This window comes from Mobula birostris, chromosome 12 (genome assembly GCF_030028105.1).
Source record: "Mobula birostris isolate sMobBir1 chromosome 12, sMobBir1.hap1, whole genome shotgun sequence".
Lineage (NCBI taxonomy): Eukaryota > Metazoa > Chordata > Chondrichthyes > Myliobatiformes > Myliobatidae > Mobula > Mobula birostris.
The window spans coordinates 51,169,658-51,193,151 of NC_092381.1; the positions used below are offsets into that span (position 1 = coordinate 51,169,658).

Consider the following 23,494-nt stretch of genomic DNA (forward strand, 5'->3'; position numbering starts at 1 on the left):
CTTAAAATCGGAAGAAAGGGCACAAAAGTGGCAGATGCAATGCAGTGTTGGGAAAGCTATGATAATGCATTTTGTTAAAAAGAACAATAGTGTGAACTATTATTTAAATAGGGAAAAAGGTTCAAACATCAAAGGGTCTTGGGAGTCCTCGTGCAAGACTCCCAGAAGTTTAATTCACAGGTTGAGTCTGTGGTAAAGAAGGCAAATGCAATGTTGGTATTCATCTCAAGGGGAATAGAATATAAAAGCAAGGCGATAATGCTGAACCTTTATAAGACACTAGTCAGGCTGCACTTGGAGTATTGTCAACAGTTTTGGAGACAGTGCAGCGGATGTTCACAAGGATAATTCCAGGAGTGAAGGGGTTACCATATAAGGAGTGTTTGGCAGCTTTGGGCCTGTACTCAGGGATCCCATTGAATCCTACCTAGTATTGAAAGGACTAGATAGGGTGGATGTGGAGAGGGTGGTTCCTATGGTGAAGATATCCAGAACTAGAGGGCACTACCTCAAAACTGAGGGGAGACATTTTAGAAGAGAATCAGAACCAGTTCAATAACATAGAGGAAAAAAAATATAAAATAATAATAATAATAAATAAATAAATCAACTACAGTATACATATATTGAATAGATTAAAAATCATGCAAAAATAATATACATTTAAAAAGTGAGGTAGTGTCCAAGGGTTCAATGTCCATTTAGGAATCAGATGGCAGAGGCGAAGGAGCTGTTCCTGAATCACTGAGTGTGTGTCTTCAGGTTTCTGTACCTCCTATCTGATGGTAACAGTGAGAAAAGGGCATCCCCAGGGTGCTGGAGGTCCTTAATAATGGACGCTTCCTTTCTGAGACACCACTCCCTGAAGATGTCCTGGGTACTTTGTAGGCTAGTACCCAAGATGCAGCCAGTTAAGTTTACAACCCTCTGCAGCTTCTTTTGGTCCTGTGTGGTAGCCCCCACCACATACCAGAACAGAAGTAAGGAGGAATTTTTTTAGCCAGAGAGTAGTGAGTCTGTGGAATGCTTTGTCAGAGACTGCAGTGAAGGCCAAGTCTGTACGTATATTTAAGACGGAAGTTGATCATTTCCTGATCTGTCAGGGCACCAAAGGAGATAGTGAGAAGGCAGGTGTATGGGATTGAGTGGGATCTGGGATCAACCATGATGGAATGGCAGAGCAGACTCGACGGGCTGAATGGCGTAATTCTGCTCCTATGTCTTGTGTTCTTGTACACAATGTGGTTACAATGCAACTCAGAGGCTAGGAATTCTACAGTGAGTAACTTACTTCCTAAATCCTCAGAGTGTCCACCATCTTCAAGATTATAGTAAGATCAAATCTTGACCTCACAATCTCTTTCCTCAGAGCAACGCACTTTCTCTCTAACTTCAACACCTTATTTTGCATTCTGCGATGTTTTTTTCCTTTTACTACCACAATGCACTGATGTGATGAAATGATCTGTACGGATGGCAAGCAAAACCAACTTTTTTACTGTACCTTAGTGCATGTGACAATAAAAAAATCAATTCACCATCTACACGGATGGAATACCCTCCATTTGCCTGGATGAGTGCAGCCTCAAAAACTCTCAAGAAACTCAACACAGTCCAGGCATAACCTTGCGCTTGACAGGCATCCTATCCACAACTATTCATTCACTCTACCTCTGCTGCACAGTAACAGTCGTTTGTATCATCTATAGAATGTACCACAGAAACTCACCAAGACAAGCTAGAGAGCGCCTTACAAATCCACAACAACTACCAGCTTGAAAAAGCATGGAAACACTGCTAGTTGGAAGTTACTTTCAAGGAAATACTCTATATTGCAGTTCTTCACTGCTGCTGGATCCAAGTGTAATTCTTCCCTATCAGTATTGTGGGTATACATCTTTACAACAAATATATAAAATGAACTTTTTGATTTCATTGTTTTCTACAAGATACTTTAAAACTTTGTACACAGCTTTGTTTTTATTGCACAGCTAACAGCAATAAACATCCTCTTTCTAAAAATGCATACATTTCTAATATATTTTTGCAGGAAAATTGATTGGGTCTATAGGACATAAAGAACGAAAAATATTTTGCTACAGATTTTTCAAGAGATATTCTCATTGATTGTTTCCAGCATAATAAAAACCTACACTTACACTGGTTCTGAATTCTAGAGGTACTGTATCCTCCAAGAATCAAGCCCTTTCAAATAAACTGCATAATATTTCAGTTCCTTTGCTAGCGACACAGAATTCAGTATTTTTTGGGGATTTCTTTTACAATATTGAAGCAATAAATGTTGAAAGTTTCATTGAACCTAATTATTAAAAGCAAAAGTTGTTGGATATTAGTACTGGTGATATGAAGGGGTATTAACTATCATCAACTTGAGTGGAACAGACAAGAAAATGTTTGGTGCGTCAGCTATTTTAATACCTGGTAGGCTGGAAAAATGAGGGTTTTTTACTTTGAAATAAAGTATTTTGGGGGATATTTTATTTAGCTCTTTAAAATAATAAAGAATGCATTTATTTAGCTTTAAAATAGAGCATCAAACTCTTACTATAATAGTTGTCTTGTATATGTAGTTCATAGCTTTTTGTGTCATCAAAAAAGCAACATAATAGAATGAACAATGATCAGATCTAGATTCTTACCTCACTAGAAAGGAGATGTGGTGGTAAAGGATAAGGGGTAACAGCCATTTGATTAACAGCATCTTCATTCCTGCATTAAGGAATATAATTATTACAGTTAAAATAAATAATCTTAACATCTAAGTTATGAGTATTTGGTTGAGCAGGTGCAGAGCCCAATTTGATACATCCAAATAAAAAATTGAATGGTTGATCACACTCAAAAACTTGCAGATATGAGATTTAATATAAGATCTAGCCAACGCTAAAGGTATCCATCAATTTTTTGGCATGTTCTAATATTTATAGCGAAACTAAAATCCATTAAAAACTGACAGCATACATTTAAGCTAAAAATATAGATGTGTGAAAATTGAACCAGATCTTGCTTGCCCAGTCCCCCATCATAGAATCACCACTTGTGATCTGCTGTGCCCCTACCTATCTTGCGTGTCCACCCTACACAGACAACTGTGCCGTCACCCTTTCAGGTCCTCTGGCCTCCACCCTCTATTCTCCCTTTCAAGTCCGCTGGAACTCAACATGCTATATCCCTTTCAGATCCGCTTGAGCTCCACCCTGCTATCTTCCTTCTAGGTCCATTTCAGTTGCCCTGCCTAGAATGTGCTGAGTTTGCCAAGTTCACTCAAGGTCATCCCACTTCTTTTGCACATCTGCAGATTTCTTCATCCACTTCCAGTCACCTGGCCTTGCCTGCTTCATGTTAAGGCTGATTTCTGTTGTGTATTATGATGATGATGACGATGTCGTCAACTCAGGCCTGATCATCATCATCACTGTTGTGTAGTCCTCCATCAGCTTCCCCTTCACTCTGTACATCCATACTCCTGGTTCACCCTATACAGTCCACCCTGCCAACATCCTTTCGAGTCAGCTGTGTCATTAAGTACCATCAGTTCTTCCCAAACTTGATACGTTGGTTACTGTATGTATTTCAGCATACTGAACAACAAAAACAACTACCAAATTTCAAAAAACTATCAAACTACTCAAAGCAAAATACTGAAATGATAAATGCATTCATCTGTTTTTCCAAAATGTTTGGGATACTGAAAATCTTGAATATTTTGGACAATATGTTGTTCAGTAAACAAAGGAAGCTTGACATGCGATACAGCCTTTTCAGTCATACATTCAATAGATAACTATTCAAGCAACAAAATGCATTCTTCTTAAGTACCTTAGAAATTAAAACATGACATTGTTTTTGTTATTCCCAAATTCAATATGGTATAACTTCATAATGCATATACTTAAATCTTCAAAACTATTTTAATGAATAAAGTTTTTTTAATATCTTCTGATGTAATCCTTTGATGTAAACTCCTGCCTCAGCAAAGACCTGGACCCATTGCAATTTGCCTATTGCCACAATTAGGTCAATGGCAAATGCAGTCTCAATGGCTCTCTATATGCACGTGACTGCTTGGCTAGGCAGAGCTGAAATACCATCTATAAATTGCTGACAATACAACCATTGTTGGTAGAATCTCAGGTGGTGGCGAGAGGGCGTACAGGAATGAGATATGCCAACTAGTGGAGTGGTGCCGCAGCAACAACCTGGCACTCAACATCAGTAAGACGAAAGAGCTGATTGTGGACTTCAGGAAGGGTGAGATGAAGGAACACATACCAATCCTCATAAAGGGATCAGAAGTGGAGAGAGTGAGCAGTTTCAAGTTCCTGGGTGTCAAGATCTCTGAGGATCTAACCTGGTCCCAACACTCTGACGTAGTTATAAAGAAAGCAAGACAGCGGCTATACTTCAATAGGAGTTTGAAGAGACTTGGCATGTCAACAAATACACTCAAAAACTTCTATAGATGTACTGTGGAGTGCATTCGGACAGGCTGCATCACTGTATGGGGGGCGGGGGGGGGGTAGTGGACCTACTGCATAGGACCAAAAGAAGCTGCGGAGGGTTGTAAGCAATTCAGGAACAGCTGCTTCCCCTCTGCCATCCGATTCGTAAATGGACTTTGAACCCTTGGACACTATCTCACTTCTTTAAAATATACAGTATTTCAGAATTTTGCACATTTTTTAATCTATTCAATATGCGTATACTGTAATTGATTTAGTTATTTATCATTTTTTTTCCTCTTCTATATTATCTATTGCTGCTAAGTTAACAAACTTCATGTCACATGCCGGAGATAATAAACCTGATTCAGATTCTGATATGTCTATTAAATAGTTAAGTTAAAATAAGCAGTGCAAAAGAAAACAGAAATAAGGAAAGTACTGAGGTAGTGTTCATGGGCTCAATGTCCATTTAGAAATCGGATGGCAGAGAGGAAGAAGCATGGAAGGTCCTGGGTGTGGGGATCCTTTATGATGGACACCACCTTTCTCAGGCACCACTCCTTGAAGATGTTTATTTAAGAAGGACTGCAAAGACTAGCCGGTAAGCTACAGGGCAGTGAATCTAAGTTGCTGGAAAGTTACTGGATGAGATTCTGAGGAAATGGATTACCTGCATTGAGAAAGGCAAGACAGATTAGGATTGTCCGCATGTCTTTGTGCTGGGCAATTGATTCTCAGGAAATTTTTATTTATTCATTTAGGGGATGTGGGCGTCGCTAGCTAAGCCTGCATTTATTGCCCCTTCCTAGTTGCCCTTGAGAAGGTGGTGATGAGCTGCCTTCCTGAACTGCTGCAGTCCCTGAGGTGTAGGTGCACCCACACTGCTGTTAGGGAGGGAATTCCATGATTTTGACCCAGCGACAATGAAGGAATGGCAAAATGTTTCCAAGTCAAGGTGATGAATAACTCAGAGGGGGATTTCCAAGTGGTGGTGCTCCCAGCTATCTGCTGTTCTCATCCTAGGTGGTAGTGGTCGTGGGTCTGGAAGGTGCTGCCTTAGGAACTTTGGTGTGTTCTTGCAGTGCATCTTGTAGATAGTACACACTGCCGCAACTGTTCGTCAATGGTGGAGGGATTGGATGCTTGTGGAAGGGCTACCAATCAAGGGGGCTGCCTCGTACTGAAAAGGTGGTTAAGAGGATTGACAAGGTTAAGTTGGCAGATGTTAATGAAGTTTTGCAAAGCAGGCTGGTTCGGAAAGTTATATCACATGGGATCCATGTGAACTAACCAACTGGATGCAAAATTAGCTTAGTGGAAGGAGTCAGAGAGTGAGAGTGGAGAGTTATTTTCCGGATTCAAGACTTGTGACCAGCAGTGTGCTTCAGTAATTATTGCCTGATCCACTGTTTGTTCATCATCTACGTTAATGACTTGGATGAGAATATAGTTAATAAATTTGTGGATGACAACAAAATTAGTAGTGTGATGGACAGTGACGGTTATTTAAAAATATAACAGTATCTGGAACAATTGGGAATGCTGTCCAAGGAAGGGCAGATGGAATTTAACTCAGGAAGTGTGAAGCATTGCATTTTGAAAAGTTAAGCCAAAGCTCTAGAGAGCTCTGACTTAAAAGGCAGGGCTCTAGAGAAGGCTGTAGAACAGAGAGAGTATAGAGGAACTAGATCTGATGCTGCTGGCAATTAAATTGGAAATTCTGTATTCGACTTTATGAATGAAATAAAGCCTAAAGTCTACACAGTAAAATGTGGAAGCCCAGCAGTTACTAGCTTGATTTGGAAAACAGTTCTGCAGAATCAAGCAGCAGAAAACAGTCTTACTGGGTCCTTTTGGGATCCTATGTCACATTTGAGGCTGCACTGATCTCAGGCAGACAGTAGGAGTGAGGATTAGGAGGCAATGTGGAAAATAAGTAATTTCTTTAAAATTTCTTAATTTTAAGCTTTTTTATTAATTTATCTCAGATGCATTTAGATACATTATAAATCTTAGTTTCAATGAATTCTTTCAATTTTAATATTTTGTTTACATCTTTGAATACTAGAATAATTTAAAAATACCACAATCAATATTAAAATATTAATAATAAAATTATAAAAAGCCCTGGACCCGGTTTTGGCAACTATCAAAGACTATCGGGGTTTTGGCTCCTTGTGCATGGCCAGATCACACGAGTGGGTCTTGTACGCAATTTATTAGTCTTGCAATCATACTGCTTCTTTGTCTAGGATTATTACTATAATAATAAATCTTTTTCAATTGTTTCAATGTGACAGTACTGAAATCAAAATCAAGAATTGCTGAATAGACAAGATTCTATGAATCAATCAGCCGTCAAGTATTGATTAGAGGTCTGTTTTTGCCACTGGTCATGCTTAAATTTGTACTTACGAAGTTAAATTTTTTGGGAAAACTAATGGAAGCAATTTTTATATAACTACAAGAACAACAATCTGTGGTGCCTTTAACACAGCAAATCTTAATGCCCCCATCAATGGTTTTGCTATCAAATAATTTGATCAATGTATAATTGCTTGACAGTCCCTGATAATAAGTTGCAACGCTGTTGTTAACTAGGAAGCAATTCCAGTTTAGTCGATTTTGATTTAGTTAAGGACAGAAATGCAACTACCTTATCAAAACTATCTTGACATTTGTTGGAGCATTCTTTATTATTGCTGATGCATTTTGATGGCTTCTCCCATAAAGTATCTGGCTGTTGATCTGAAAAATCAAGCATGCAATGAACTATAATTATGAACAATACTTCACAAGTTACAAAAATTAATTAGGAGACAAAGGAACTTCAACAGCTTTCTAGTTATACAATTATATATCTATGGCATCAGAAAGCCACTGAACACAGAGGCTTAATATATTTCTGGATCACACTGTGCCTACCAATCACTTCAACCACACAATACTAGGTACAAGTCATCCTTGTGGCACTTACAAAGTTGGTGTATCGAGGAGTATAGGGTAACTTTGTTCCCCATGCACTGGTCTCTCAGTGCTTTGCTTTGGAACTTGAACCATGTTGTTCTTGGAATGGCTATGCTGGATGAAGACCCTACCAGTCAAATCGAATTATTAACTTTAATTTTTCTGGCATCCTTCTCTAATGCTGTTCAACCATTTACACATTCTCCCCAACATCAATTTTGAGCTTATGAGGCCTAGGCCCTAATATCCTGAACCCAAGAATACTTACCTTTGTGATATTCTACTGGATGCCTCAATTTCTAACACTGACATTCACCAGTAAACTCCATCCTTCTCACAGGTTGAAGTGCAGATTAACATAATCTTCTACTTTGTAATAATCTATTTTCTGCTCAAAATCCTCTACTTCGAGTAGACTGTCTTATTAAATCCTGTCTCTTAGAGACAAAGGTAACTTCCATCTGTTCTAGTTTTGCAAGGACTTAAGATTGGAATGCTAATTCAGTGCAATGGGGATTATCGGTCAGGAGAATGAAGGCATTTTGATTTCAAACAATATTCTCCTTTACTATTTGTTAACATTTTATGTTCTAATTAACTTTGCTTTGATATCCTTTTATTCACTATAATTTTAGTAATTTTTAATAGCCCTGAATATCAGATGTTCAAAATTGCTTTAAAAATTCTGACAGGTTTTCACAGAAGGTAAAGTTTGGTATTTCCCAGTTTTGCCCAGTCAGAATTTATCAAGGCTTTTTATGCAGCAGATTTAGAAGTGTACCTCAGAAGGGCTGCTTGTCCCTGAGGGCACACCAAACTTCTGCTGATGTGGAAGGTTGGAGAGATCAGCCATTTGCAGTCAACCCAGATACATGCAGGCAGGTGAGAAATACAAACCAGCTCCAGTACAACACTGATATTGTTAGACCATAAGATATAGAAGCAGAATTATGCCATTTGGTCCATCGAGTATGCTCTGCCATTTCATCATGGCTGATTAGTACCCTTCTCAGCCCCAATCACCTGCTTTCTCCCATGTCCCTTCATGCCCTGACTAATCAAGGATTAATCAACCTCTGCCTTAAATACGAGGGGTGATTGATAAGTTCGTGGCCTAAGGTAGGAGGAGTCAATTTTAGAAAACCTAGCACATTTATTTTTCAACATAGTTCCCCTCCTACATGTACACACTTAGTCCTGCAGTCATGGAGCATATGGATCCCTTCTTTGTAGAAGTGGTCCACAGCAGGGGTCATTGATAAGTTTGTGGCCTAAGGTAGAAGGAGATGAGTTATACAGCTCTTGTTACATGCACGTGCAGCTGAACTCTTTGAGTGAAAATGCAGAAAGTTTGAAGTTAATAACTCATCACCTTCTAACCTTAGGCCACGAAGTTATCAATCACCCCTGCTGTGGATCACTTTCTGGAGGCCCAAGACGCCAACTTCTACAAAGAAGGGATCCATATGCTCCACGACCGCTGGACTAGGTGTGTAAATGTAGGAAAAATAAATGTGCTAGGTTTTCTAAAATTGACTCCTTCTACCTTAGAACATAGAATAGTACAGCACAGTACAGGCCCTTCGGCCCACAATGTTGTGCCAACCCTCAAACCCTGCCTCCCATATAAGCCCCCACCTGAAATTCCTCCATATACCTGTCTAGTAGTCTCTTAAACTTCACTAGTGTATCTGCCTCCACCACTGACTCAGGCAGTGCATTCCACTCTCTGAGTAAAAAACCTTCCTCGAATATCCCCCTTGAACTTCCCACCCCTTACCTTAAAGCCATGTCCTCTTGTATTGAGCGATGGTGCCCTGGGGAAGAGGCGCTGGCTATCCACTCTATCTATTCCTCTTAATATCTTGTACACCTCTATCATGTCTCCTCTCATCCTCCTTCTCTCCAAAGAGTGAAGCCCTAGCTCCCTTAATCTCTGACCATAATCCATATTCTCTAAACCAGGCAGCATCCTGGTAAATCTCCCCTGTACCCTTTCCAATGCTTCCACATCCTTCCTATAGTGAAGCAACCAGAACTGGACACAGTACTCCAACTGTGGCCTAACCAGAGTTTTATAGAGCTGCATCATTACATTGCGACTCTTAAACTCTACCCCTCGACTTATGAAAGCTAACACCCCATAAGCTTCCTTAACTACCCTATCCACCTGTGAGGCAACTTCCAGGGATCTGTGGACATGTACCCCGAGATCCCTCTGCTCCTCCACACTACCAAGTATCCTGCCATTTACTTTGTACTCTGCCTTGGAGTTTGTCCTTCCAAAGTGTACCACCTCACACTTCTCTGGGTTGAACTCCATCTGCCACTTCTCAGCCCACTTCTGCATCCTATCAATGTCTCTCTGCAATCCTTGACAATCCTCTACAGTATCTACAACACCACCAACCTTTGCGTTGTCTGCAAACTTGCCAACCCACCCTTCTACCCCCACATCCAGGTCGTTAATAAAAATCACGAAAAGTAGAGGTCCCAGAACTGATCCTTGTGGGACACCACTAGTCACAATCCTCCAATCTGAACGTACTCCTTCCACCACCACCCTCTGCCTTCTGCAGGCAAGCCAATTCTGAATCTACCTGGCCAAACTTCCCTGGATCCCATGCCTTCTGCCTAAGCCTGCCATGTGGAACCTTGTCAAATGCCTTACTAAAATCCATATAGATCACACCCAATGTACTACCCTCATTTATATGCCTGGTCACCTCCTCAAAGAACTCTATCAGGCTTGTTAGACATGATCTGCCCTTCACAAAGCCATGCTGACTGTCCCTGATCAGACCATGATTCTCTAAATGCCCAGAGATCCTATCTCTAAGAATCTTTTCAGCTTTCCCACCACAGACGTAAGGCTCACTGGTCTATAATTACCTGGACTATCCCTACTACCTTTTTTGAACAAGGGGACAACATTCGCCTCCCTCCAATCCTCCGGTACCATTCCCGTGGACAACAAGGACATAAAGATCCTAGCCAGAGGCTCAGCAATCTCTTCCCTCGCCTCGTGGAGCAGCCAGGGGAATATTCCGTCAGGCCCCGGGGACTTATCCGTCCTAATGCATTTTAACAACTCCAACACCTCCTCTCCCTTAATATCAACATGCTCCAGAACATCAATCTCACTCATATTGTCCTCACCATCATCAAGTTCCCTCTCATTGGTGCATACCGAACAGAAGTGTTCACTGAGAACCTCACTCACTTCCACAGCCTCCAGGCACATCTTCCCACCTTTATCTCTAATCGGTCCTACCTTCACTCCTGTCATCCTTTTGTTCTTCACATAATTCAAGACTGCCTTGGGGTTTTCCTTTACCCTACTCGCCATGGCCTTCTCATGCCTCCTTCTTGCTCTTCTCAGTCCCTTCTTAAGCTCCTTTCTTGCTTCCCTATATTCCTCAATAGACCCATCTGATCCTTGCTTCCTAAACCTCATGTCTGCTGCCTTCTTCCACCTGACTAGATTTTCCACCTCACTTGTCACCCATGGTTCCTTCACCCTACCATTCTTTATCTTTCTCACTGGGACAAATTTATCCCTAACATCCTGCAAGAGATCTCTAAACATTGCCCACATGTCCATAGTACATTTCCCTGCAAAAACATCATCCCAATTCACACCCGAAAGTTCTAGCCTTATAGCCTCATAATTTGCCCTTCCCCAATTAAAAATTTTCCTGTCCTCTCTGATTCTATCCTTTTCCATGATCATGCTAAAGGCCAGTGAGTGGTGGTCACTGTCCCCCAGATGCTCACCCACTGAGAGATCTGTGACCTGGCCCAGTTCAATTACCTAGTACTGTACTAGATCTAGTATGGCATTCTCCCTAGTCGGCCTGTCCACATACTGTGACAGGAATCCGTCCTGGACACACTTAACATGAACCTTAGGCCACGAACTTATCAATCACCCCTCGTATACCCAATGGCTTATTCTCCAGTCACCTGTAGCAATGAACTCCACTAATCCAGCACTTACTGCCTAAAGAAATCCCTCCACATCTCCATTTGAAATGGATGTCCCTCTATTCTGAAGCTCTGTCCTCTTGTCTTTGACTCCCCCATCATAGGAGACATTCTCTCTACATCTACACTATTCAGACCTTTCACTATTTGATATGTTTCAATGAGATCTCCCCTCATTCTTCTGAATTCCAGTGAGTACAGGCCCAGAGCCATCAAACGCTCCTCATATAATAAGCCTTTCAATCCCAGAATCACTTTCGTGAAACTCCTTTGAACCCTCTCCAGTGTCAGCACATACTTTCTTAGGTAAGGGGCCCAAAACTGCTCACAATACTCCATGCAGCCTCACCAGCACCTTAAAAAGCCTTAACACTACATCCTTGCTGTGATATTCTAATCCTCTCAAAATGAATGCTAACATTGCATTTGTCTTCCTCACCAGTGACTCAACCTGTAAGTAATTTTTAGGGAATCCAGCATGAAGACCCCAAGACCCTTTGCACCTCAGATTTTTAAATTTTCTCTCAATTTAGAAAACAGTCTACTCTTTTATTTCTTCTACAAAAGTCAATGACCATACACTTCCTGACACTGTATTCAATCTGCCACTTCTTCGCACATTCAACTAATCTAATTCCTTCTGTAGTCTCTCTGCTCCCACAACACTCCCTACTTCTCCACATATCTTCATATCGTCTGCAAAAGAGCCATCAATTCTGTCATCCAAATTATTGACATATAATGCAAAACGAAGCGGTCCCAACACAGACACCTGCGGAACACCACTAGTCACCAGCAGACAACCAGAAAGGCTCCCTTTATTCCCACACTTTGTCTCCTGCCAATCAGCTAAGGTTCTATCCATGCCAGTATCTTTCTTGTATTGCTATGGGCTTGTTAAACAGCATCATGTGTGACAACTTGTCAAATGCCTTCTGAAAATCCAAGTACACAACATCCAACGATTCTCCTTTGTCTATACTGCTTGTTATTTCTTCAAAGAATTCAAACAGATTTGTCAGGTAAGATTTTCTCTTAAAGGAAACCATGCTGACTTCAGCTTATTTTCCCATCTGTCTCCAAGTACCCTGAAATTACATACTCCACTGTATTACAGCTTTATCTGACTTTAGCTCTCCTTCTCAAATTGCAGGGTGAATTCTATCATAATATGGTAACTGTCTCTTAAAGGTTCCTGTACCTTAAGCTCTCTAATCAATTCTGTTTCATTGCACAAAACTGAATCCAGAATAGCCGATCCCCTAGTGGGTTCAATTATGAACTGCTTAAAGAACTATCTCATAGGTATTTTACAAAATTCCCCTCTTGGGATTCAGCACCAACCTGATTTTCCCAAACTACCTGCATATTGAAATCCCCCATGACTATAGCCCTTTTGACATGCATTTTCTATCTCCCATTGTAATTTGTAAACTGCATCTTTGTTACTGTTTGGAGGCCTGTATATCACTCCCATCAAAGTCTTTTTACCCTTATGGTTTCTTAGCTCAATCCACATTGATTCTATGCCTTTCGATCCTATCAGTCACCTCTTTCTAAGGATTTGATTTCATTTTTTACCAACAGAGGAACCCCACCCCTTCTGCCTGTCCTTTCGATACAATATCGAAACTTATTTACTCAGAGAGTGGTAGCTGTGTGGAACAAGCTTCCAGCAGAAGTGGTTGAGGCAGGTTCGATGTTGTCATTTAAAGTTAAATTAGATAGCTATATGGACAGGAAAGGAATGGAGGGTTATGGGCTGAGTGCAGGTCAGTGGGACTAGGTGAGAGTAAGAGTTCAGCACGGACTAGAAGGGCCGAGATGGTCTGTTTCCGTGCTGTAATTGTTATATGGTTATATATATCCTTGAACATTAAGCTCCCAGCTATAACCTTCTTTCAGCCACGATTCAGTGATGTCCACAACGTCATACATGTTAATCTGTAATTGTGCTACAAGTTCATCTACCTTATTCTATATACTGCATGCATCCAAATATAACACCTTCAGTCCTGTATTCATCACCCTATCAATTTTGTCTGCCTTTTACATTTCAACTCATCCTGTTGACTGTAATTTTGCCCTATCATCAGCCTCTCCTTGCTAGTAGGCTCACTACACACTGCCTCTGTTTGTAAACCAACTACCCCATCCTCAGCCTTATCACTCTGGTTCCCACCACCCACATCAAATTAATTTAAATCCTCCCGAACAGTTCTAGCAAACCTGCCGGTAAGGATATTGGTCCCCTGGGGTTTTGTTGTAACCCATCCCCTTTGTACAGGTCATACCTTCTGCCGAGGAGATCCCAATGATCCAGAAATCTAAACCCTTGCCCCCAGCACAAAGTTCCTCAGCCACACATGCATTTGCCAGATCATCCGATTCTTACCCTCACTGGCACGTGGCACGGACAGCAACCCAGAGATTACTACTCTAAAGGTTCTGCTTTTCAGCTTTCTACCTTGCTCCCTAAGTTCTCTCTTTAAGACCTCCTCATACCCATGTACCAACTCTTCTGGCTGCCCCTTCCCCTTAAGAATACCATGGAACTGATCTGAGACATTCCTGTCTCTGGCACGTGGGAGGCAACATGCCTCCTGTCTCTGGCACGTGGGAGGCAACATACCTCCTGTGTCTGGTATGTGGATATCTCTATCATGCCCACAGAATCTTATCTCTATACTTCTGACTATGGAATCTCCTATTACCACGGCAGTTCTCTTCACATCTGTTCTCTTCTGAGCCGCAGCATCAGATTCAGTGCCAGAGACCCAGTCATTGCAGCTCCCACCTGGTAGGTCGTTATCCAGCCCTGCCTCCCGGTGGTATCCAAAGTGCCAAAGTTGTATACTTATTATTGAGGGGAACCGTCACAGGGGTACTCTCTAATGGTTGCTCATTTCTCTTCCTTCTCCGGACAGTCACCCAGTTACCTGCCTCCTGCAACCTAGCGTTGACTACCTCCCTGTAGCTCCTATGTATCACTTCCTCCATCTCCCATATGAGCCCAAGGTCATCAAGCTGCAGCTCCAGTTCCTTAACACATTCTGAGGAGCTGCAGCTCAATGCACCTGGTGCAGCTGTGGTTATCCGGGAGGCCAGAGGTCTCCAGAATCCCTGCATTCTGTGGGAATGAGGGAACTTATCAGTGTTACAGCAGATTACAGAATAGGATATAATGCAAGTAAGACTCTCATTAATTGCAAGCTTATAATGACCTTCAATAAATTTGTATTCATTTTTTCCAAAAACAAGGTCAATCAGATAAGACCATTGTCATTAACTAAAAAACAAATGGTAGACAAACATTTGATTATTCTCAGATGCTAGATCTCACAAAGGCCAATGGAAGTAGTCAGGTCAGCAAAATCCATATCCAATTACTCTGCCACCATTAAATGAGATCTGTTACACTGGGAACACATTTCATTGTAATTACTTTAGCGAGTCATAAATCTTGTCAAACCAGTTAAAATTTATATTTACTCAGATTGCAGACTACATATCAAAAGAGCATGTATTGCTAACTGCTCTGAGCTTAAAATTAGTTTTTAAATTAATATCCAAATATTGGATGAGGCCAACAAACAAGAAATTGATTTCAAAGGCTGAAGAGAGAGCAGCATATTGAATCTTAATCTTAAAAACAATATTTAGATCAATAAATCTAGGTTCAACTATAACAGATGGAGAAGTTTATTGACATATTGGTTTATAGGTCACACCAAATCTGTATTCTTAGAGTAGTTCCTAGTGAACGTCAATATCAATCAATCAATCATGATTTAGCTTGAGTATGTAGTCACTGTTGGGGTATTTATAAGTTGAATGGTCCTAAGCTGATATTTCCACATTAGAAATTGCTGAACAGATTTCATAGTTTATTTAGCTATTACCAAGGTAGAACCATTATGAACATTCATTAACAGTGTGCAATGAAAATCACAAGATTTAGACTCTCATAGGTATCACTGTTACACTTCTTTGTGATCTTTATTCCTACTCTATTTCTACATTTCTCCACACTTTCAATACTATCATCCCCAAAAACAAATCAATAAGCTTGAAGACCTTGGCCTCAATATCTCCTTGTGTAATTGGATCCACAATTTCCTCACTTGCAGACAGACCCCAGTCAGTTCAGATTGGTAACAACATCTCCCCATCTCCATCGGCAGAAAAGCACCACAAGGCTGTGTGCTTAGCCCCTGCTCTATTCACTTTATATTTATGACTGTGAGGCTAAGCACAGCTTCAATGGCATATTTAAGTTTGCTGATGACACCACTGTCATTGGCCAAATCAAAAGTGGTGATGAATCAGCATATAGGAGGAAGACTGAAAATCTGACTGAGTGGTGCCATAATAATAACCTCTCATGCAGTGTCAGCAAGACCAAGGAGCTGATTATTGATTACAGGAGGAAGAAACCGGAGGTCCATGAGCCAGTCCTTATCAGGGGATTACAGATGGAGAGGGTCAGTTAATTCCTCAGTGTTATTTCAGAGGATCTGTCCTGGGTCCAGCACATAAGTGCCTTTACAAAGAAAGCACGGCAGCACCTCTACTTCCTTAGAAGTTTGCAAAGATTTGATAACTGATCGAAAACTTTGACAAACTTCTGTAAATGTGTGGTGGAGAGTATATTGACTAGCTGCATCACAGCCTGGTATGGAGACACCAATACCCTTGAATGGAAAATCCTACAGGAAGTAGTGGATACAACTCAGTCCATCACGGATAAAGCCCTCCTCACCATTGAACATTTCTATATGGAGTGCTGTTGCAGAAAACTAGCATCTATTATCAAGGACCCCCACAATCCAGGCCATGCTCTCTTTTCACTGCTGCCTTCAAGAAGAAAGTACAGGTGCCTCAGGACCCACGCCACTAAATTCAAGCACAGTTATTACTCCCCAACCATCAGGCTCTTGAACCAGAAGGGATAACTTCATTCAACTTCACTCACCTCATCACTGAACTGTTCACAAAACCAACTAACTCAAGTTCAAGGACTCTTCATCTCATGTTCTCAAATACTTATTGCTAATTTATTTATTATTAATATTTCTTTGTACTTGCAGAGTTTGTTGCCTTTTGCACTTTGGTTCTTTGCTGTCCTGTTGGGTGCAGTCTTTCATCGATTCTATTGTGTTTCCTGGATTTACTGTGTATGCCCATGAGGAAATGAACCTCAGGGTTGTATATGGTGGCACATTAGTAGTTTGATAATAAATTTACTTTTGAACTTTTGTGATCAACTGACAAAAGCATCATTGTCTAGTTCTTCAAGCAGCATGACTATGAAAGTTAGGTGCACAGTCTTCATTCTGAATAAATTCCTCAAATAATTTTTTTTGTTATCAAGCATTTTTTAGTTAAGGTCAAATATTAATTAAGTATAACTATTTACATCATTTATGAGAAAGGACTTCAAATTGAAACATTAACTGATGATGGGCATTGCTAAGATTTACAATTTTTATTTCAGATTTCCAGGATTATCAGTGATGCTTATTGATGCTTAAAATTCAATTTTCTAAATAAATATAAACCTGATCATGAAGTGGTTAAGAAGAAAAATAAAGCAATAAGCTTTAATTTCATGTACTCAATAAAAGTAGGTGGTAGATGATGATTCTACTAAATCAGGGGTTCCCAACCTTTTTTAATGCCACAAACCAATACCATTAAGCAGGGGGTCCATGGACTGCAGGTTAGGAAACCCTGTACTAAATGTTGAAAGGGATGCACACAATCTAGGTTATCTAAGTTATTAACTTACTTCCAGAAGTTCATCTCCGACCTTTATTCTCCCGTCTTTCCCTGCAGTACCCTCAGGATTGATTCCTACTACAAAGATGCTCATCCGAGACCTATCCTTGTTGCCAGCAAGACTGAGTCCCAGACCATTCTTGTCTTTTTCAAGCTCAAAGATGTGTAGATCTCCTGGCAGGTCTCCATATTTTTGTCTTATCTTTTCTAAAGCAAAAAAAAAGTAAATTAAGACATAAACAATATCTTAACAGCAAAGAATGAAGATAGAGAAGTGGTGAGAAAATAGAGGAATGCTGTCAAGAAATGGGTGGGAGAATTGAATACAGCTAAAGTTAAAATATTAAAACACTGACTCTGCATTGCAGTATATAATTGTACAGTTATGCCCTGTCCACAAAGTGCAAGGAAAATTCATGCCCCATGAGCCAACATTAGTTATCAGCACAGTAACAGAAATTCTTACAGAAGTGCTACTGAATGGCTCTTATTTACCAATAACTTGCTCAGCAGTTTTTAGATTGGGACTATCTGGAACCACCTGGCTTCAGACTGTATGGTCTAAACACAGACCAAAGAGCTACATTTCAGATATGAAATGAGAATAAATGCTATAACTGCTAGTGACATCATACTGGAGGAACTCAGCAGACCAGGCAGCATCTATAGAAAAAAGTATAGCCGACGTTTCAGGCCAAACCCCTTCTATAGTTGCTGCCTGGCCTGCTTAGTTCCTCCAGCAGTTTGTATGTGTTGCTTGGATTTCCAGCATCTTGTTTGCGATTGGATTACTACACTGCGAAGTCTCTTCCAGGGATACCTACCCTGAAGAATTTTAAATCTTCCCTTAGACGGGTGTTCAGTGAAACCCTCTCCCACTGCTCCCCCTCTGTGATTCCTGATGCTCTCCGACTCATCAACCACGTGCTTACACAGACCCATTACTACAGCCGTGTATCCTTCCTGGGAACATGCCTTTGCCACCAGTTTGTACAACACAGTTTCCAGATGAGCCCTGCCGAAGGGTCTTGGCCCGTAAAGTTGACTGTAGTTTTTTCTATAGATGCTGCCTGGCCTGTTAAGTTCCTCCAGCATTTTGTGTGCGTTGCTTGAATTTCCGGCATCGGCAGATTTTCTCTTGTTAGTGACATCATTGCAGCTTTTGGTTGATTGTTGAATCAAGAAGTCCTGGTAAAACTCCACATAATGAATATTCCGTCTTGAATGACAGAAATCAGACCTTGATCAAAGGAAAATCATTGTGGTTGATACCTATCAATTGTGTCAGCCCAGGCTTTGCTTCTGCAGTTATTCTCAGACCTAATCATCTTCAGCTGTTTCCTTCATCAATTCAAAACTCAGTATGGTCACAGATTATTAGATAGTGATCAATACCTATTTCAGCTTCAGAGAGAAAAATAAGTAGCTTACGTCTGTATGAAACAAGGCGAGACAATATTCAGCAAGACTGTCAGGTGATGAGTAGTATTTTAGTTACACAAGTGAAAGACAATGACCATCTCCCACAAAAGGTATTGTACCATACCATATTTTCTTTGATTTACTAGTGTTACTTTTCTTTTTGTTCTGCACATAATAAGGCCCCAAATCCCTTCATTTTCTTAATGTTGCAACCTTAGCAGTCTTCACTGACAAGCCTGAACAATTTCCCAATGTGTTAGCTATTCACCAGTGTAAATATTCAAGTTATCATCTTAACACATATTTCTGTTAGACTAATTCAGCTCAATAAGCACTAATTTAACTCTAGAAAATTAAGCCTTGCAGAAAATTGAAAGGGATAATTGAGATTTGAATGAAATGCAATCAAGAAATAAGCTGCATGCTGTACGGTGCAGTAATCTGTATCTATAGTTTCTACCTAGAACCAAAACTTTAATTTTCTATTACATTTCTGCTTTGATCACGTATCTCATAAGAATTAGAATTCATAGTAGCTTGGATTGCTAGTCTGCAATATTGTTGATTTACATCATTAGTTTGTTGATGGATGCTTATTATTAGAATAGTAAAATTGAATATATCTGGACAAGTTCAGGATTATTTGCAGCCATTCATTTACTCTCTTGAGTTTCTTGCATTTAATGTGATTGCCTACAAGAAAGTGAATCTCCGGGTTTTATATGGTGGCATGTATAAATTTACTTAAGAACTTTGAACTTGAACATTAGAAAATGCTCTTGCAATATTCTGCATTCAGCAAAATTCACTTAACGAATTGGTGCATCCGAGATGAAGAAACTCTGTGCCAAATCTAAATAACTGCCATATTCAATCTGACTGGAAGATCTCATCATTATGCTTGTACAGTTACTAAAGGAAACCTATGTTCTCAACAAAGAGCAGTTATTTCAAGTAACGAGTCATTGCAGTATTTAAAGTTTCGATAGCATCTACAGTTCTGGAGGAACAGCACTCCGCCTTCTGAATAGGGATGTGGCCACTCTCGGAACTTGGCAACAGTTCAGGTAACCAGCCTATATCATGCGAGGTCGTTCACCTATATCAAACCAGGTTAATGATATAAGTGGATGACTTTGTACCAGAGCTGGTGAGTTCTGATGCAAGGTCATCCACCTATATCATTAACCCGGTTTTCTTTCTCCAGAGATGACACCTGATTTATTGAGTATTTCAAGTCCTTTATTTTAAATTTCCAGCAACTGGTGTATTCTGCATTACACTATTGCAGCACATTTTCCCCTCTTTATTTCCCTCATTCATCGCCCCAATTTATACTCTCTCAGTCAGATCAGATGTGGTTCACAAACACTCATTTGTCTTCCTTAGATGGCATCAAGTTCAAGTTTACTGTCATTCAACTCTATATATGCATACCGCTAAACAAAACATCACTCCCCTCGGCCTGAACACTGTACATATTTCAAGAGGTCTAGAATATAAGAGCAAGGATGTGATGCTGAGGCTTTATAAGGCACTGATAAGGCTTCACCTAACAGTTTTGGGCTCCTCATCTTAGAAAAGATATTCTGACATTGGAGAGAGTTCAGAGGTGGTTCACAAGGAGGATTCCAGGAATGAAAGGGTTATCATACGAGGAATGTTTGATGACTCTGGGTCTGTACTCGCTGGGATTCAGAAGGATGAGGGGGGATCTCATCGAAACCTTTCGAATGTTGAAAGGCCTAGACAGAGTAGATATGGAAAGGATATTTCCCATGGTGGGAGAGTCTAAGACAAGAGGGCACAGCCTCAGGATAGAGGGGCGCCTTTTCAAAAGGGAGATGCGGAGAAATTTCTTTAGCAAAATGGTGGTGAATTTGTGGAATTTGTTGCCGCATGCAGTTGTGCAGGCCAGGTCGTTGAGCGTATTTAAGGCAGGGATTGATAGGTTCTTGATTGGACATGGCATCAAAGGTTACAGGGAGAAGGCCGAAAATTGGGGTTGAGGAGGAGATAGAAAAAAACATGATCAGCCATGATTGAATGGCGGAGCAGACTTGATTGTCCAGATGGCCTAATTCTGCTCCTATGTCTTATGGTTTGTATAGTCACACACAGCAAAACAGATATGATCCAGCGTATACCGTCACAAAATAATATTTGCACAAACCCCTGAGAGGCATGGCCTGAAGATTGACAAGCTAACATAAGTGCAAGGTGCCCATTTATGTAAAACACTACAATGTAATATTACTGGCACTATTATAATTAAACAATCAGTAGTATGAATATGTGAAGCAGCAGCAATAAAAGATGAAAAAGAAACTAGTGAAGGATGTGAGTATGTCTGTGATTTGGGGAGTTGGGTGGTGGGGGTGTGGGGGGGCAGCAGGGCACTCAGACAGGGTGTACACGTGAGCTCGGTGGCAGCAGGACACAGACAGGGTGTACATGTGAGCTGGGGGCAGCAGGGCACAGACAGGGTGTACATGTGAGCTCAGTGGCAGCAGGACACAGACAGGGTGTACACGTGAGCTCGGTGGCAGCAGGACACAGACAGGGTGTACATGTGAGCTGGGGGCAGCAGGGCACAGACAGGGTGTACATGTGAGCTGGGGGCAGCAGGACACAGACAGGGTGTACACGTGAGCTCGGTGGCAGCAGGACACAGACAGGGTGTACATGTGAGCTGGGGGCAGCAGGACACAGACAGGGTGTACATGTGAGCTGGGGGCAGCAGGACACAGACAGGGTGTACACGTGAGCTGGGGGCAGCAGGACACAGACAGGGTGTACACGTGAGCTCGGTGGCAGCAGGACACAGACAGGGTGTACATGTGAGCTGGGGGCAGCAGGACACAGACAGGGTGTACATGTGAGCTGGGGGCAGCAGGACACAGACAGGGTGTACACGTGAGCTGGGGGCAGCAGGACACAGACAGGGTGTACATGTGAGCTGGGGGCAGCAGGACACAGACAGGGTGTACATGTGTGGGGGGGCAGCAGGGCACAGACAGGGTGTACATATGAGCTGGGGGCAGAAGGACACTCAAACAGGGTGTACATGTGAGCTGGGGGCAGCAGGGCACTCAGACAGTGTGTACATGTGAGCTGGGGGCAGCAGGACACAGACAGGGTGTACATGTAAACTGGGGGCAGCAGGGCACAGTCAGGGTGTACATGTGTGGGGGAGCAGCAGGGCACAGACAGGGTGTACATGTGTGGGGGGGCAGCAGGGCACAGACAGGGTGTACATATGAGCTGGGGGCAGCAGGACACAGACAGGGTGTACATATGAGCTGGGGGCAGCAGGGCACAGACAGGGTATACATGCGTGGGGTGCAACAGGGCACAGACAGGGTGTACATATGAGCTGGGGGCAGCAGGGTGTTAAACAGCCTGGAGGAAGAAATTGTTACCCAGCCTTACAATTCTGGTTCTTGTGCTGTGATACCTTCTGCCTGACAGCAGGAGATCAAGGAGGTTGAGAGAAGGATGGAAGAGTCTTTGACAATACTGGAGGCATTGCACGTGCAATGATTCTGATAAGTGTCCTAAATTGGGGGGGGGGGGGAGGGGAGAGAGAGAGACCTTGATGATATTTTCAGCAGTCCTCACAATGTGATGCAATACAATTCCCATACCAGATGGTGATGCAGCAGGTCTGGACACTTTTGATGGTATTCTGGTAGAATGAGGTGAGAGTTGGATGGGGGGGTGAGGAGCACTCTCTTCAGGAAGTGGAGAGACTGCTCTGCCCTCTTGGCTAAAAAGGTGGTGTTGAGAGACCAGCCCGGATCACCTGTGATGGTCACATCAAGAAACTTGGTTCTCTTGACTCTGTGGGGAAGCCATTGATGTCCAGTAGGGAGTGTCCGCCTGCACCTTCCTGAAGTCAATGGTGATCTCCTTAGTGTTGTTCTCATTGAGACTCAGTGCTTTGTATTTACACGAGCTGCTCTACCTCCTCTCTGTACGCTGTTTCATCATTGTTGCTGATAAGACCAAGCACCGCTGTGTCATCAGCAAATGCAATGATGTGGTTAGAACTGGATTTGGCAGTGAACGGTACTTGTGCCACCTGGGTAGGCACATATGTTCCCTTTGTTCTCTCCATCCAGCCCTCAGCAATCCCTCGCATTACTCCATGCTCTCTGCAATTTCAATCACATTTGTTGTCTTACTTTTTCAGCTCTAAAGAAAGAACTGTTTCTCCTAAATACTACTGGACCAACTAAGAAACTCTGCAATTTCTTGTTTTTTAAATTTTAGATTGTAATCACCTGCGTTTTTTTATGCTTTTTAATCCACTGTACTGGCTTACTTTACTGCATAATATGGAGCCATACAAAATGTTTTAGAGCCAATAATCCGAGTTTAAAGAACCACTCTTCAGTCCGATTAAGAGAGTGGGCTTTAATTACTTTGGAATCTGAAGCAATCACTCTCCTTTTCCCAGCAGTTTCCCACACAACACCAGCCCTTTCACCGCTTCTCATTGCACTATCCAGTGACCCAAACAGGCAACCCAATGAAGCATCAGTTCACTTGTATTTCTTCAAATTTAGTGTATTGCATTACGTGCTTACAATATTGTCCTCAACTTTGGAGAACCCAGCTGAGGATTGAGTGAACGCTTTGCAGAATACCTCTGTTCAGCCTTTAAGTATGATTCTGAATTTCCAGTCACGTTACATTAATTCACTGCTGCACTTAGGAAACCCAATGTAAGGTTGAGGAATAACATCTACCTCCAGTCTAGGCTGCTCCAACACTGATCTCAACAATCACCCTCCCCCCACCCCTCACCCCTCCACAAATGCTGCTACATATCTCAGCCTCAGGATGCTGCACTGTTTCTTACATAA

The 23,494-nt window shown here is 41.6% G+C and overlaps 1 protein-coding gene across 5 annotated transcripts in view; it reads right to left on the reverse strand.

Annotated features, from left to right (window-relative positions):
• The window catches only part of patj (PATJ crumbs cell polarity complex component), a 317,427-nt gene that overhangs the window by 91,239 nt on the left and 202,694 nt on the right, over positions 1–23,494 (reverse strand). For all 5 annotated transcript variants that reach the window (XM_072273781.1, XM_072273782.1, XM_072273784.1 and 2 more), the window contains 3 exons: positions 17,212–17,408; positions 7,123–7,214; positions 2,661–2,730 (listed from right to left, as the gene is read on the reverse strand). In XM_072273781.1, the coding sequence (XP_072129882.1) occupies positions 2,661–2,730; positions 7,123–7,214; positions 17,212–17,408 (359 nt within the window). The remainder of the gene's footprint in view (positions 1–2,660; positions 2,731–7,122; positions 7,215–17,211; positions 17,409–23,494) is intronic.